Genomic DNA, 16,865 nt, shown 5'->3' with positions numbered 1-16,865 from the left:
GATAATAAATAAAGCGGAGGCCAGGCCTTATAAAAAATATATTTTTATAACATAATGTCGCGTCCTATCAGGCAAGTATTTTTACAAGATAGTGCAGTGGGACATTTTTCAGGCTTTCGCAAGCGCAGGACGTGCTGCCGGTCCGCTCTTGTCACGAACGCCCGCGCGTTACTCCACTCAGCCCCGGGAAAGGAACGGGCTGCAAGCCCGGCCCGCGGCGATGGCGGCGCCGTCACCCGGCAACGGCGGCTCGCCCCGTCCCTGGGAGGCGGCATTTCCGGCGCTGCCCGTGCCCGGCAGCCGGAGGGGCGGGGCCGGAAGTCGCGGCAGCTCGACCGAATTCGGCGGCGCCACGTCTGGCCCGGGGCGGCGGCGGGCGGAGCGTGGCCGGGCTCTCGCCTTTCTCTCGGCGGCGGGTTCGTAGCGAGGTGTCGGCGGCTGCTGGGCGCGGTGACGGCGACATGTCGGACCTGGGGGACTGGTTCCGGAGCATCCCGCTGATCACCCGCTACTGGTTCGCCGGCTCCATCGCGGTGCCGCTCATCGGCAAGCTGGGCCTCGTCAGCCCCGTCTACCTCTTCCTCTGGCCCGACGCCTTCATCAACCGCTTCCAGGTACGGGCCGCACTGCCGGCCCCGGCGTGCCCCGCGGTGCTCGCTCCATCGGAGAGCCCGGCCCGGGGCGCGCTCGGCCCTCTGGGAGTTGTAGTGCGCGGCCGCGGTGCCGTGGGGCGGGGGGGCTGCGGGCGGGAGCTGGGGGTCGCGCACCGGGGCAGCCCTTAGCAGGGATCCAGGTCACCTCCAGCGGGAAGGTGGGCCTACTGTCCTGCTCAGCCTACGTGAGGTCTGCGGGCCGGGCCCTGGTGCTCTGCCCCCGTAGGCCCCGAGCCGCCCGCCGAGGTGACACAGCTGCGGTGCCGGGCCCTGCCGAACACGAGACAGTTCATCTCGTGTCTCATTCCGATGCCTCTTTTTGCGAAGTTTTTTTTGGGGGGAGGTGTTCTGGCTGGCGCCGGTTGTCGTGCCAAAGCACGACATAAACTCATAAACCCTGTGGCTGCAACTTCACGTGACTTGCCCGGCCTCTGTTGTGCGGTTGTGTGGGCGTGACTTTGGGAACTGGGGTTAGCGGGCGGGTATGTAGCTGTCCTAAACTGCGGGTGGCTCTGGAGATGTTACGGTAGAGCCAATGAAGTGTTTTTTTCGGGCTGAAGGAGCTGGGTCTTTTTAGCTTGGAGAAGAGGAGACTGAGGAGGGACCTCATTGATGTTTATAAATATGTAAAGGGTGACTGTCATGAGGATGGAGCCAGGCTCTTCTCAGTGGCATCCAATGATAGGACAAGGGGAAATGGATATAAGCTGGAACATAGGAGGTTCCGTTTAAACATGAGGAAGAATTTCTTCCCAGTAAGGGTAACAGAACACTGGAACAGGCTGCCCAGAGAGGTTGTGGAGTCTCCTTCTCTGGAGATGTTTAAAACCCGCCTGGACGCGTTCTTGTGTGATCTGATCTAGATGGTCCTGCTCCGGCAGGGGGACTGGACTAGATGATCCTTTGAGGTCCCTTCCAATCCCTAACATTCTGTGATTCTGTGATTTTGTGATTCTGTGAAGGTAGAGCCAATGAAGTGTTTTTTTCACACCTTCTGAGCGTTTCTTGCTTGGAACTTGAAAAAGCTTGTCTTTGGGATTGTCAGCTTCTGTGTCTAGGTGTGGTTGACATAAACTACCAACTGAAGTCCTGGAGTTTCAGATGTATGGTGTTTCTGGATGTGTTAGCAATATCAAAAGTGGTCACAAACTGGACGTAGTCTTTTTCCTTGCATTGGGAGGTTACAGATTCAGCGTGGATGAACTGAAAATGGAAATGGAGGAAAAGATCCCAACCTTTAAATTTCTATTATATGTGCTCGTTACGTCTTCAGTAAAAAAGTCTGAGTACAAAAAAAGGTAAAAAGATAGCTCGATCTGTAGTTTGTTTCATGTATTGTCCCCAAAAACTTAGTAGCTTAGATGGCTCTTTTTTCCTCTAGTTCTGTTATTCCTTCTGGAACTGTGATGTTCAGGATCCTAATCCTCTATGTGGAAGTGTTGCCAGTTAAAGAGCTCATTCATAAATGGCCAGACGTTTTCTGTCTTTGCTACGTGCTGCTATGCAGTTGCCTGTGCCCAGGATTTCATAGTTGGGAGACTGTCTAAAGCAGATGCAAAATGCTCGAGAGCCGCGCGTGCTGTCTGGAATAGCATGCTGAAGGCTGTCATGTGAATTGCTTGGCCTTTGTACAACAGGCAAGAATGGATTCTGCATGGAGGCTTTTAAAGCAGGATAGCATCCTTGAGAGCATATCCTTTTTGCACCGAAGTACAGACTCGATACTATGAAGATGTGATGGAAGCAAGCTGGGAAGTTGTGTGTGATTTCTGTTGTAATCTTAACAGCTTTGCTTATCGGATTTAGAAAAAGAAAACGACCATAAAAGCTGCCAAAGCAGCAGTAATTGATACTTGGGCTGTTTTATTCTCCTCCTTGATCTTCCAAGTAATTGATAATGAAGGAAAAGAAAAAAAAAATATACATATGAGTTCATATACTCAGGAGTGCATGAGTTTATAAATGTATCTTTTTCTATTTATCCTGACAGATCTGGCGGCCGATAACAGCGACTTTCTTCTTCCCAGTGGGACCTGGAACAGGATTCCTGTACCTGGTGAATTTGTATTTCTTGTATCAGTATTCATCACGATTAGAAACAGGTATGCTATCCATTAATTGTATGCATATGGTGAACTCTGCCCAGAGTTGATAAGAGTCTAAATGTTGTCAGGTAGAGCTTCTGTTGGGAATGTTTGCGGCAATGGGGTTGTGGCTGATTCGGGTGGAATCGTGAGAAAGATGACTCATCTCTGTGTCTGCTTATGTTGGTCATTGGGAAACTGTTCTGAAAACTGATTTTCTGTGACTAGCACCTTCCTTTTTGCAAGGAGCCTGTTCATTTAGGATCTAAACTTGATATCTTTCAGTAGGAGGGCCTGGTACTTTTAGTTGTTGGATTTCAGGAAATGAAGGATAGACAGTAAAAGATGACATTACCTCTGTTTTCTTGTGTCTGATGAAACATAGATGAAACATATGTCTTATATAGAAGCATGATAGACCGTATGTAATAATGGGTTTATCCATCTTGAGAAAATAACAATATCAGTTTTTCCTTTTTTTTAAAAGGCAACTATGCTTACCTGTGTTATTCTATCTGTTATGTTGAATTGAGACATAGTTTGTTCAAATGAAATGTACCCCTCTGTCAAATAGAAATGTGAAAAAGTTAAGGCATTAGTTGGATTTTCAGTTGAGGGGAAAAATTAAGATGGAAGAAGGGAGATAAGATAATGGATTAGTTCTCTCAAAAAAGAGATTTTTCTTACTAAGTAGGTTCAAAGCTGGTTTCATTTTGTATTGCACAGCTCATTAAAAGTAGACAAAAATTGTTTCAATTGAAGTAAGTAATTAAAGTATTTGCAAAGCCAAGCTCCTTTTGAAAGCTTTTACGAACCTGAATTTCAGTGTAGTTCTAATGGAGTCTTGGAACTGATGGTGTAAGTGGAAATGCATTGCAAGGGGATGGTTGGGAAGTCCTACGACAGAGCATAGATCCCAGTAAACCTGTCATCCTGTGAGTATTGTGGAATCCCTTTTAAGTTGTGAGAAGAGTAGCAGGAAAAGGGAGGAGTAGTGCCAGATTGTGTTTGGTTGTTTTCTTAGTGAAAATAAGTAGTAGTTTAATAGCTAGAAACAGTTCCTCCTTCTCATTGAGCTTTTCTGCAGTGGGTTATGAACACGTGAGAGTACTGGCAGTTACAATGTTCTACTGTGCAAAGCCATGTGCAGTAAGAGTTCCTGATTAATATATGCAAATTATAAGACATCACTGCTTGAACATACACTTACAAAATGCTCTAGTTGTCTATGCGTGGCAGAAGCCTCATGGAAGGAAGTCAGTTCTTTCAGCAGTAAATTTACATTCCTGCTGTACGACACATCTGGATTTTTGGAACTGGGAAGTCAGCTGTGTTGTTGTTTGAATCAATTCATTTCTTTTACATTACAGTCATTTTTCTGGGTATCAATGAAGTTCTTGGTTAGGTCAGTCCTCCCTCTCCATGAAAAAAGCTTGAATCCTTCTGAAAATGGGAGGTGTAGAAGTTGCTGATAATGTGTTTACAGGTGGAAACCAGTGTAGGTCTGTGCCTCCTTTAGTCTGTGAAACTGCAGGAGTGAAACTTCTATTTTCAGGATTGTACATGGTTTTTGAGCATACACTAGTGTTGCATGCTAGCTGTCAAAAATACACATATGGTTTTGTACTATGCTTTCCTAACAAGCTGACCTTTAGCTTCCTGAGGAAAAGGAGATTGATGTGTTTTTGTTTTGTTTCTGTTGGAGAAGAACACAACAAATATCAACAGAGAAAAAGGAATATAGAGAGTTCACTCCCCAGCAGTATGAGTGATGAGATTATGAGTCTGCAGCTGTTCCCCGATAACTGGATTATACCCAGGGCCCTACTGAAGGACCCGGTGGGTTAGAGCTCACCTCACCCCTGTACTGAGCTTTTTTGGCAGTCTGTAGCACAGTTTTTTAGATATTTGCTGGAAAGTCAACTTAAATAGTTTGTCTAATATTCTTGTTAGTAATCTCCTAGATAATGAGAAGTGGAAAACTTTAAGGGAATAATACTTGCTTTGATTTCTTCCTATTCTGGAGGAATTCCTGTTTGGGGGTTTCTACAGGCTTAGTCAGCTACCTCTCTTTATTTGTTTCTATTTGTTGTATGGCAACAGTAAGGAGGAGAAAACCACATAAACTGGACTTCTCCAACTTTAAGACTTTTCAAAAGGTTTTTCAAAGTGTGTTTTTTTTCTTCCCCCGCCCCTCATCGTGTAACTTGCATGGCTGAACTTAAATAAATTTAAAATGACTGAAACATCAATTTTGTTTCACATAGGCTGAGTTACTCTAGTTATTCTAAAAAGCTAACGCTTAAGAGTAGTTTGTCTGTCTTTAAGTTTTTGGGGACACGTAAGGTAGTTGTAGGAAGCCAAATAGTGCTAGCATTAAGCAGCGTCCTTCTTTCTGGGCATTTTGGTGTTTAATTAATTAGCATGTAATTCACCTTGTTCGTGGTGCACTGTTTGTCGCTGAGTGGTTTGGGTCTGTTGCAGCAGCATTCTCAGGCTTTCCGTGCCTGCGTGGAGCTGTATGAAAGCTGATATGAGTCTTGCTCAAATGCCAAGGTCCGTGCCAGCCTTTTACCACAGTTTGCAAGAGGGAGAGCTTACGATTTCCACGTTTGCAAGGAGTTGTTAGGGGTTTCGTTTTCCAACCCTTCTCTCTGCCAGGTCTCAAACTCAACTGGGAATGTAAGGATAATTTCGTTTAGTATGACCCGTGGGGAATGTTACTCTGCCGCTTTTGTTTCCCTGTCCTGAAAAAAAATCGACACGTTTGAAATGGGAAGTTAGGCAAGCAGTTCAGCTTAGGAGAAGGAGCAGAATGTGCCGCACGTGTACCCTCCTTGTCATGTATGTTGCTTTTTCTGGAGTGTAGAAACTCTGTGTCTCTTGAGTCTGACTAGGTGATGCAAAGAGGATGCAATTTGCCTAAGCAAGGACTGGTTTTCACGTGACTCGGTCATTAAACTTGGTGTCTGCTTTTTCTGTGCAAGTATATTTCCTTATTGTGTGCTTCTGACTGGCAGCTGCTTAGGAAGGTTGGGGTCTAACTCCGTCTTGAAGTCTTGTGAAGTTAAAACCACTTCTCTCCAGAGTTAAAGTGTGTTCTTTTTTAAGTAGAGCTGCTGTGTGTGCACTTAAGGCAATAGGCTGAATGTCTTATGTTTTGGTCCTGTAGTTTTGTATTATAAGGCCTTTTAAAATTTTAAAAATAAAAATCATAGGCCACAGACTGCATGTAGGGCAACTGTTATTAACTGGGCTTTCCTCAGACTCCTAAAAGTAAAAAATTTCTCACAAAGATTTCACTACCTTTCCTAACAATTCTTTTTATTTACAGGGGCTTTTGATGGAAGGCCAGCAGATTACATGTTCATGCTCCTGTTTAACTGGATCTGCATTGTTGTATCCTTCTGCTCATCAACAGACTTTTAGAATATTTTATTTTATTTCTGCCTAAAATATGTTAATTCAAAGACCAGGTTTTAGCAACCAACAGTTTTAACATGTAGCAAATGTTCACAGGTGAGTTTTTAGTCTCCCTGGAGAGGTAGTGAGTGACTTTGAGGGAGAACACTACATACCTGTGTTAGCACATTTATTAATCTGGGGACTCGAGTTCTGCTTGTATGAAGCTCAGCTGGTGCTGCGTGAACTTCCATGGTGTTCAGTGTATTGCTTCCCTTAGCTGCTTTTGTGGATTGCCGCGTGGGCTAAGAGTGAATTCATTGTGTTTAAGCTGCCACGTGCAAACAGGTCTGATCTCTGCTGTTCCCTCAGTTGGAAATTCAGGGGTACCTTGTGGAGAGATCCTTTACCCCCTGGGTCCAAGTCGTCTGAGCCTGTGAAAGCAGTGATACCTGCACTGAGCCGTCTTCCTGAAGAACCTGGGCTTGTTGGTTTGGGAATGTCGGGAAACAGTTTTTCCCTGAACTGTGCTGTTCTATGTGAATATTCTTTAGGTGTTGGATACAAAACTGGGAGGAGTTGTTGATAGACCACATGGTTGTGCTACCATTCAGAGGGATCCTGAGAGGCTGGCGAAATGTGCTGGTCAGGAGTCTCAAAGCTTGGCAAAGGGAAGTGCAGAGTCCTGCCCCTGGGGAGGAACAGCCTCAGGCACCAGGACAGGCTGGAGACTGACAGTCTGCAAAGCATCTTGGCAGAAAAGGCCCTGGGTATCCTGCTGGACACCAAGGTGACCATGAGCCAGCAATTTGCCTTTGCGGCAAAGGTGGCCACCAGCCTCCTGGGCTGCATTAGGCAAAGCATTGCCAGCAGGTTTTGGGAGGTGATATTTCTCTCTGCTCAGCCCTTGTAATACATATGAGGGCCTACATCTAGCTCCCAAGTACCAGAGAGACATGGGCATACTGGATTGAGTCCAGTGAAGGGTCACAAAGAAGACTGAAAGGTTGGCACATCTGTCACATAAGGAGAGGCTGAGAGCTGGAATCGTGCAGCCTGGAAAACAAGAGGCTCAGGGTTTTTTTATCGATGTGGATAAATACCTGATGGGGGAGGGAGTAAAGGAAATGGAGCCAGACTTCTCTCAGTGGAGGGACAAGAGAGAAAAGGCACAAAATGAAGCACAGAAAATTCCATTTAAATGTAAGAAAGACTCTTTTTACTGTAAGGGCAGTCAAACACTGGCATTAGTTGCCAGGAGATGTTGTGGAAACTCCATCCTTGGATGCTCCCATTCTCTGTGTTGTTGCTGTGTCCTTGTAGCAATTTGCAGTGGCACAGCATGTGGAAAAAGGGAGCGGTGACATCAGTGTGAACTAGATACAGCCAGGAAAGCCAGTGTGTAGAAATGCTGTCGCCTTTATCAATAGGTTAACTATCTCTAGTCGCATTCCACAGTATGGAGGGATTTGCTATTCCTGTTAGTCCTGTTGAGCCACAGCAGTAACTAGGAAAACAATGTGGGTTTAGTTATGTTGTTAAGAAAACCATCAGCTTCATTGTGGTTGCAGGCTGTTGGCTGTGAGCTATTAGATGAATCTGATTGTGACTTGACTTGCAAACTGGTCATTTAAAAGCTTCCAGCTGCTTGTTCCCTGTGTGATGTATGGAGCAACCTGGATATGTGATCTGGGAAAATGCTTAATGGCATTTTATACACATTTGTGAACTGTTAAAAGCATTCTAATCATAGCAAAATTCTTCAGCGATTGTTTGTGCTCAGCAGTTACCACAGCAAGTAGATCCTTTGGCTTCTGAGGTAGGAGAGTAGTATTAAAAGCCTACATTGATGCGCTTCAAGAAATTATTTATTTTCTATGGCTGTGGCAACATATTGATATGTTTTTATGATTTGGTATTATTAGTTAGAAAACTGACTTAAAAAAACTATGAAAGAATCCAGCTGTTAAACCTGTAACATGCTTCTATGCAAGGACTGATTGAGTTTGTCGTTAGCCAGTTTCATCATGGAAAGGAGGCCAGTGCATCCGTCAGCCCTTGGGGTAACGACTTGAGGTGGCAGCTTGAAAGGCTACTGAAAAGCAATTATTGAAACTGTATGTAAGTCTCTAGATTGTTGGAGGTTTTCATTTTTTCCAGTGCTTAATGTAATACTACACAGGAAGGCTGTTTTAATTTTGAACAGTAAAGGCCTTTGCGTGTGTGCTCAGCATGTGTGCAGCTTCTTCGTGTTGCTCCAGTCTATAAGGTTTTGCTGCGTTTTCCTTAATGGTGCGATGACAGATAACTGGCTTGGCGATGGACATGCAGGTAAGTGCAGTGCAGTTTCTGAAATAATAATCGTAGGGAACTTTCTGACTGCTTAATGACTTCATAGAGAGCATTATCGACGTAACTGCAGAACATAGTTAAGCCAGGCTGGTTTAGTCTACATTGAAATGAAGTGCTGTGGGTGTATTGTTAGTTTTTTAGTTTAGGTTAGCCTCAGCTAATGTCACAAGCCTGCATCTGACTCTGCCACTCCTAACCCAGTTAGGGAGTCAAGGAGTGAAGGTGGCTCTGTGTGCAGCCAGGAAGTGTTCAGCCTTTTACTAAAATGGACACAAGGTGTCACCTGTGCACCGTTTCTTCTAATTAATGTGGGTCTGCATTCTTGCTTTTTTAGCTAAAAATGATTCTTGGGTTCATTAGTCTTCTCAAATTCAGTGTGGTTTTTACTTGCCAACTGAAGATCTTTTTGTGAAAAATGCAGCTTCAGGTTCAGATCAGAACTGTGAAGTACAAAATCCTCACAAGAATGGTTAAAACAGTGGTCTAAAGAACCGAGGTAGTTCTTATCCCCCAAATATTAAGGAGGGAAATGAGGGAGTGTTTCTTGGGACACAACAGAGTATCAGGGAACTGCATGTCTTCAGCCTGCCTCTGCTGTTCCCTCCTCATCCTATTCTGTCCCCATCTCCCAATGCCTGCACCAATATCTCTAATATTCTGTACAATATTATCTTAGCATTTGTTAGATCACTTATCAGGCTCCCCTACTAGACAAAAATAATGATTATGCATCTGCAGTCAGGACTGAGTTCTGTTAAGGGCTGTCCATAACTTTGCACTTAAACTTTTTTTGCTGTTGGGAAGACACCACAAAATTCTTCACAAATATGCTGAAGTCACTCATATGTTGTATGAGTTTTAAACTGATTTTGTTGATTTGTATCTTTTCTTAAAAGGTACTTAAAATGGTTTTAGAGCTGCATACAAAATATTAAAAGAGAATCAGTTGTTTGATGTACAAATGTGTTTTTATTAGAAATACATTTTTTTACTTGTGTTGAGCAGCTTGCTTGAAAGTGAGAAGATAGAGTAGGGTAGCTGGGGCTCTATTTCCGTGTCAAGTACTTTCAGAAATTAGATATAACTTTGTTTTTCCAGTAAGATAAAAATGGTTTTAATAAAGACCTTAAGGTTCTTATGTGATGAGTCAGCCTGCTGGTGCACTGTAGGGCTTGGGGAAGGCTGGACTGATGCCGGTGTGCCGGCTTTAATGTGGAACCTGTTAAATAGTGGTACCCCCTGAAGGGATGAGTTTGAACCTCTTTTTCGAACACACAAGCTGGTTCATAGCATTGAACCAGTTCATGGGAATGTTGATGGCACAGTCTGTCTTCAGTTTAGAAACCAGCAGATAGCTAAACCAGAATTTTGTTTGCTTCACTAGAAATAGTCCAATCAGCTAATATGCAGCAGCAGTAAGGAGGTATTTGAAACAGTCTCATCTCCTGGCAGGGAGCACGGCTTAACTTTGAGCTCTACCAAGGTGGCTTTGCCAAGGCTGGCTGCGGTACTCGGAAATGGTCATTTACTGGTGCACCTTCCCTCTGTGGTACTCTGAGGGGGATGTAGCTGGCCATTTTATCTGGCATATTAGCTTAGCCCCAGATGGGTGTGTTTGGCTTAGTGCCCTGGGTTGTGAATGGAAATGATTGTGGCACAAATGTGTCACTGATTCTGCTGCAGGTGTGGTACCAAGCAGCTGGGAGCAGGGGAGCTCACCACAGCTGCTCTTTCACTGGTGCAAGTTGGAGCCCTTTGCTTTGGCATGGTCTTGCAAAAGAGAATGACCAAGTGGGTTCTCCTGCTTAGCTTTCACAATAGCTTTTGAAGAGATCCGTGACACGTGGTTGCAAAGATTCTGGGGCAATCTTTAAAGATTCTGCTGATACATCATGTTTACAAGCCATTTCTTAAGCCTATAGCTCCTGTTGCCTGTTTAAGTTTCTTGGGCTTCTGTGAAAGTGATGGTAACTTTTTGTGTGTGTTTGTTTTTTGTTTGGTTTGTTTTGGTTTTTTTTAACATTGCAGTTGCTGATGATTCCACTCATCATGTCGGTGCTTTATGTGTGGGCCCAGCTGAACAGAGACATGATTGTATCATTTTGGTTTGGAACAAGATTTAAGGTATGTCAGACAGGATATTAGAAATGTTTCTGCCCAGAAGATGCACATCAATGGGGTGAGGGGAAAAAATATAAGTATTTTCTCTTTTTAAAGATGTCTTATAACTGTATAGTCCTTGAGATGCAGCAAAGACAAATTTCTTCATGGTCTTCCATACAGTGTCACTCAGTGTGACTTTACTGAAAAGATGTCCTGACAACTGAAATTCATCGGTCTGAAAAGAGGAAAACATTTCTGGTAAACATTAACCTGGATAAAAGCTGAATTGTAGTGACACCATAGTGACAAAATGTTGATACTTTAAATTGTTTTTTCCTGTACAAACGTCGTCTGTTTCTGCCAGATCTTGTAGTGAAAACTCTTGTGATCATTGTTTCCAGACCTGTTCAAAATCAGAAATATTAGGACTTTGTTTCAAATGGAAGCTTACTGTGGAACATAGAGTGCAAAAGGTGCATCCAGTTACAATGTCTAAATGAGTATGATTTGTCTAAAAGTGTTAGTGGTCGCTCAGTTTGCAGTATCCTACCTTGTTAGGTAGAATTTGATTAAGTTAATATATCAGGATTTGTGTAATGCCTAAAACATTGAGGTTAAAATCATGCTTATTAGTGTAGTGTGAAGATGAGCAGGTTTATGTCCTTAACTTGTGCTGTCTCTATTGCGTTCTTTTTCAGGCCTGTTACCTTCCATGGGTTATTCTGGGATTCAACTACATCATTGGTGGATCGTACGTATTTACTTATATGGCCAATTTGAAGTTACAAAAGCTTTTACAGCTATTGAACTTATTGCTGGATTTTGAAGCAATATTGAAATAAGAGGCTTAAAGCTGTGTAGTCTGACTGGTAATGCTGAGTGTCACATGGTGGTCATTTAAGACAAATGCAAAGAGGAGATGTGCATGTGAGAATTAGAGAATGTAGGTGAGGGGAAAGTAATAAGAATTTTGTTTATTTTCTAGTAAATCTGTGCATTAGGTCTTTTCCTTACTTAAAGAGTAATGCATGGCAAAGAAAGATGGCATCCAATATGACCAGTCATCGTTACTGGTTTTAGCAACAAATTCAGCTTGACTCTGATGGTGCTGTTACTTCTTTCCCTCACAGTCTCGCCCAATGTGATGGTTTTTTTGGCTTGTGAAACAAGGGAAAATGGTGATAACAAACCGACAGAGTGCAGTATTAGCACCTGCTGAATTCGTTGGTCTGTCTTCAGTTTCTTTGACTAAAGTCCCTGATGCTGAAATCCCCTCTGTGCATGGTCTGTCCCCTTGGTGCCCTTTTGGTTGGGGCCTCTTGGTGCCGCTGTAACACAATTAGTAACGATAAAATGTGGTTGATTTATAAAAGGAGGAGATCTTACAGCAAAACCAAGTTCCCTTTTCTTGCTGTGCCTCCTACTGACTCATCCGTCACTTGAGAAAACTGCTTGCTGTTAGATACCTGCTGTTTCTATGCATGATGGAAGATACTCAAGGGCCTCCATTCAGCAGTGTTTTTGCGAAACTGGGAACAAAACAGTTCAGTACAGCAGGAGACAGGTTGTCCAGTGAAAACAGCAGTAACTTCTCAAGCTCTGCAAATTATTATTTTAGACATTAATAGCTGTACGGTCTAATTCCCTGATGTAAACAAGTATTTAATTGCGTTTTCAGTACAGATTGTAGAAGAGGCTTGGAAGGGAGGGTGGAACAGCCTGTTGATGTGTTGGCATTGAAGACTGGCCCTTCTAAAGAAGTGGCTGCAAAATTCTCAGGGAAGGGATATTTTTTGTGGCTTACGACCTCGGCAGTGCCCGTGGCAGGTGAACAGTAAAAACTGGCAGATGATGGTCACTCATTTATTTTCAGAGAAGACAGCACATGAAACAATTCTTTTTCTTTTGCATTGCAGAGTCATCAATGAGCTGATAGGAAATCTGGTTGGACACCTGTATTTCTTCTTAATGTTTAAATATCCAATGGATTTGGGAGGAAGGAATTTCCTGTCCACGCCTCAGTTCCTGTAAGCTGGCTTTATTCTTTAGCTCACTGTTTGTTTGATCCAATTTTCTGTATTGTTCCTCAGACTTACATTTGCTGGGATTATGAGGTGTAAAGTACTTTGCTAAATCAACCTGCTTGACTATCATAGTGACTGTGCTGCTAAGTCATCAAAAACGTGGAGTTTCTTGTAAGTGGCCCATGTGAGAATTCTTTGTTACCCCTATGGATGGCTTGTGTCCTTTACCCACTCTTAAGAGTGAGAGTAAAAGTCCATAGTTCTGCTAGTGAATTGAGCTGTAGTAAAGAGAACTCAATTATCTGATGATTATCAGATAGTATCGAAAAAATTGTTTTCTCCTGTACATGATGTGATCTCTGTATTTCCATCTGTCGTTACAGTAGCTATCAGTTCAGCAACCTGTAGCAATAACAGGAGTCGGTTGTAGGCGTGTTCAGGACTATAATGTGTATTCAGCTTTGCAATCGGTACCACTCACCTTGACTGAGACTGCAGGTCTTAGTTTCTGAAGTGCTTTTTCTTGGGATCTGTTCATTGTTTTAGGATTGAAATACTACAATCAGAAGCCAAAGTTTGTAGCTTCGGTTCCCTTGTCCTCATCCCTTTGGGTTGTAAATATTCTTTCTCTACCAAACTTTATTTAGCAACACAGTTAACCCTTTTTAAAGCATAAACTCTTAATTATAAGATGCAAAGTTGAGTTACAGTTAAACTTTCTGTACAAGTTGTAACGAGTAAGAAGGCTTTATATTCTGCTTTGTATTTGCAAGCCCTCCTGTTTCTTTGGTCCTCAGTTCCTCAGGAATGTTTACTTGGGAAGCAGTGAGATAGTTAGATGCTGTGATAACAGGACCTTTGTAACTATTGGAGAGAGAAATGCTCAGAAGTGATTTGGATTTTTTTTATTATTTCCCCTGAAAGAAAGAGAGAGAAATTAGGAGAATTAAGTTTGTGTCACAGCATTTTTTCTCAACAACGAGACTCCCTTATCATGTGGGTTTTTTCCCTGTGTTTGAATTACTGTATCTGACCATATACCAGCGATGGAAGTTCCCCAGAATTCCCATTTCTCAATGTGCTGAGGGCTTAGCTTTGGAAAGAATTCTGTGAAGTACTGCTGTGAAAAGCCAGTTTTACTGCAAAGTCTAGCAGCTAAAAGGAAGTGCATGGAAAAGTAGTCTGGCAGTGACCCCCAAGGTACAGCTATTTCTCAAACTCTCTCCGTCTCTTCTGGCTTGTCCTAGGTACCGCTGGCTGCCAAATAGGAGAGGAGGAGTGTCGGGGTTTGGTGTCCCACCTGCTAGCATGAGAAGAGCTGCAGAAGATCAGCAGGGTGGTGGAAGACACAACTGGGGCCAAGGTTTCCGGCTAGGTGATCAGTGAAGAACTCCTGCCCTTGGAAAACAGCAACTGTCTTCTGTTTTAACTGGATGTAGAACCGACTCTTCCTGGTGGAGAGCATGCTTAAGAACTGAGCTCTCTGTAGTACTGTTGGATTTAACTGATTAGAAGAGTGTTTCTGATTCAAGAGAAAATTAAAAACTCCAAAAGGGAAAAATGTAGATCTTGCTCCAGGTTAGTCAATAGTGTCCAATTTGATTCTGCCATTAAAAAAAGCCTTCTTTATACAGTATTGTCTGTCTGTTGCAACGGGCATCCATTATGCTGTCTTGTTCTGTGATGTGATGGAACAAGCTAATGGTGGTCTGTCTCGCCTGGTATGTTAAAAGCTTTGTTGACCATGGTAAGTTAAGAATCCAATGTGAGGCAGATGGATCAAACTAACTCCAATTTTAGGAAGCTGAGTTTTTCCATAGCTGTCTTTTAAAATATTATTTAAGTGATATCTCTCTGCTGCATTCATAAAGCAAAGTGCAAATGATTCATTTCCATTATTAAGCTGTGTATTGAGGGGAGTTTTTTCTTGCCATGCAGCATTCGTCCTGCCTGCTACAGCATGGGATGGGCAAGACTGAGGATAAGTGGGCTTTCGTTTGAAATGGCAATAACAGATACTCACAGAACTGAAATCTCTGAACTCTTCATGGCATGTTACAAGGCTTGCTTTGTTTAAACTGAAGTTGTCTGGCTTTTTTTTTCCCCCCTGAGATCTGTGAATTCTTGGCTTCAAGGTTTCTATTTTGATTGCAAAATTGGGTAGCACAAATACTACTTAAACTAGAAAATGTAACGTATTGTGGTTAATGTGAAGGGTACTGACTGCAGCATTATGCTTGTTAACTGAATCTTCAGCCTTCTCTTAAAAGCTTTAAGACATCAAAGAATCAAAGCTGGAAATAAACTTTTCCAGGGTCAAGATACAGTAAAACAGATTGCTTTACTACAGGACTCTTTCATTGTCAAATAAGAAATTATGTACACTGTTTATTAGTATCTGTACTTTTTTTGGTAAAAGTTTTTGACATAGAAAAGGGAATGATTCTGTACAGTAGTATTCCTCTTACTGGGTTCCTGTGGGTAGAGCACAGGGCTAAGTTCCAGGAAGCTGTAATGCTAGCTTGTTACTGACTCACCGCATGGATTTGAGCAAAATTCTTGCTTATCTCAGTTTTCCTGGCTGTAAGGAGGACTCATGCATGTCTCATAGCATTCTTAAAAGGTAGCCGTTCCCAGCTCCCCTAGGTGGGAGCTGCTAGTGAGCAAGGTAAGGCTTAGGTTCACGTAAATGACAACACTTAAGCTAGGAACACAATTACTCTAAGCTTAACCAAGACTTCTAAATTGGAATATAGTTTCTCACTTTTTGTTTTATAGTTGGAGGAAAAAGAGCATCGTCACTAGGATGAGATTCAAGTCTCTGACCGAAATTCCTTTTAGCATTTATCTGTCTTTTTACTTGGTAGGTAGGGCACAGAAAGCTGTTCTGCCCCAGCTTAGGTATCTCAGGTATCTATAAGTAGATGAAGTGAATCTGGGCCAAAACGTTTTTATTACTACTTTGTTTCTTCACTAGAGCTGGGTTCTGTAGGTTTAAAAACTTGTAAATACTACGTGATGTGAAACTGATTGGAAAATAAGCAGTTGGACTAGAAGTATTCAACTGGCTTGCTTGAAAGTAATGCATGCCCTGTTTCTTCACTGCAACTCAGTTTTGTTGATTCGGCTTGTCGAGGAACGTAGAAAACTGGTAATGATCATATTGTGTGCTTAGGTTTTACAGAAACTTGGAATTCAGAAATCACTTGCCATTTTTGTCTGTTCAGTGATGAGTTTTAAAGATGCTCGTGTCTCTTTCTTTGTATAAAATGGTAGGTAGAAAAGAGGACTGCAATATTGTAAATACTAATCTGTCGTTGAGCGAAGCTGTTATTTGATGCTAACTTGAAAAGTCTGAAAACCATTGTTTCCATCAAGTCATGATGCAGCTGGTCTTTTTAGCCATAGTGATATCAGTGTCTCCAAAGCATTTGTCTTCATTTTGAGTCAGGACCTCACTGTTAAGTGAAGATGCAATAGTTTGACTCGGCTAAAACCCTGGCACACTGAAACTGCAGAACACCTTCGTACAGAAGGCCGGAAGGAAGGCTTGAGTGGGAGGAAACATGACAAAAGTCATTGTCTTGGCCCAGTGCACTGGGCTGGGTCTTGCTTTCTAGTACATCCTCCTCTAAATTGATAAGAAAAGATTTGCAAAGAAAATAGACTTCTGATAAGTCTGGATTAGATTTTGAGCTGCTTCAGGTGTATTTACTCTAGGTTTATGGACAATTCACTGCAGAATTCCGTATTACGAGCGCAGTTTGTTCGTTCCTCACTTGTCACTCGAATTGGAGCACTGTTTGCCCTCCAGCGTACACTGACAATGGCAGTTTCTTGTTAAATGAGTACCTCCTTTCTTATTTTGTACAGATAATTTCCCTTTTTGTAATCAATTTTTGTTGGCAAAGTTTTAAATTAAAGTTTTAATCTCTGTTACTGTCTCTGTTCCACTCAATTGTATTTCAGCTTAAGACAAGCCTTGTGATCTGCACCTCTCCAGGGAATGTCTGACAGCTGCACTGTGACACCACCTCCTGCTGTTGATAAAAGTACTCAAGAAAATGGCCTGTTTTTTGGGGTGGGAGTCTTCTCTGATCAGTTGCAAAATTGTAAAGGTGTTTTCTTTGTGTCTGTTTGTCACTGTGAGTTTTGACAGTCTATGTCCTTCCTGGGCTATTATAATTTTACAGCTTTTTTTGTATCCTTGATGATTCGTTCTTTATTGTTCTCTAGGAGAAAGCGTC

The 16,865-nt window shown here is 42.6% G+C and overlaps 1 protein-coding gene across 2 annotated transcripts; it reads left to right on the top strand.

The window, feature by feature from the left end:
* Nucleotides 1-388: 388 nt before the first annotated feature.
* On the top strand, nucleotides 389-16,554 carry DERL1 (derlin 1). Of its 2 annotated transcripts, none has more exons than XM_086608802.1 (8): nucleotides 389-614; nucleotides 2,644-2,755; nucleotides 6,072-6,136; nucleotides 8,444-8,470; nucleotides 10,520-10,615; nucleotides 11,293-11,345; nucleotides 12,571-12,621; nucleotides 13,866-16,554. In XM_086608802.1, the coding sequence occupies exons 1-8, from the start codon at nucleotides 462-464 to the stop codon at nucleotides 14,002-14,004; spliced, it is 696 nt and encodes a 231-aa protein (XP_086464928.1). In that variant the 5' UTR covers nucleotides 389-461; the 3' UTR covers nucleotides 14,005-16,554. The 2 variants fall into 2 exon arrangements, with proteins under 2 accessions (XP_086464928.1, XP_086464927.1); XM_086608801.1 differs by having other exon boundaries at nucleotides 12,511-12,621.
* The last annotated feature ends 311 nt before the right edge of the window (nucleotides 16,555-16,865 follow it).

Source organism: Tauraco erythrolophus, chromosome 3, assembly GCF_009769465.1.
Source record: "Tauraco erythrolophus isolate bTauEry1 chromosome 3, bTauEry1.pri, whole genome shotgun sequence".
Lineage (NCBI taxonomy): Eukaryota > Metazoa > Chordata > Aves > Musophagiformes > Musophagidae > Tauraco > Tauraco erythrolophus.
Note: the sequence above shows the minus strand (reverse complement) of the source record. Positions and strands in the feature narration are given on the sequence as shown.

Coding starts and splice junctions, on each gene's coding strand:
- DERL1 (XM_086608801.1), top strand. CDS start 462: ATGTCGGACCTGGGGGACTGGTTCCGGAGCATCCCGCTGATCACCCGC. Junction 615..2,643: donor CCTTCATCAACCGCTTCCAG/GTACGGGCCGCA, acceptor TTATCCTGACAG/ATCTGGCGGCCGATAACAGC. Junction 11,346..12,510: donor AACTACATCATTGGTGGATC/GTACGTATTTAC, acceptor TTTGCATTGCAG/AGTCATCAATGAGCTGATAG.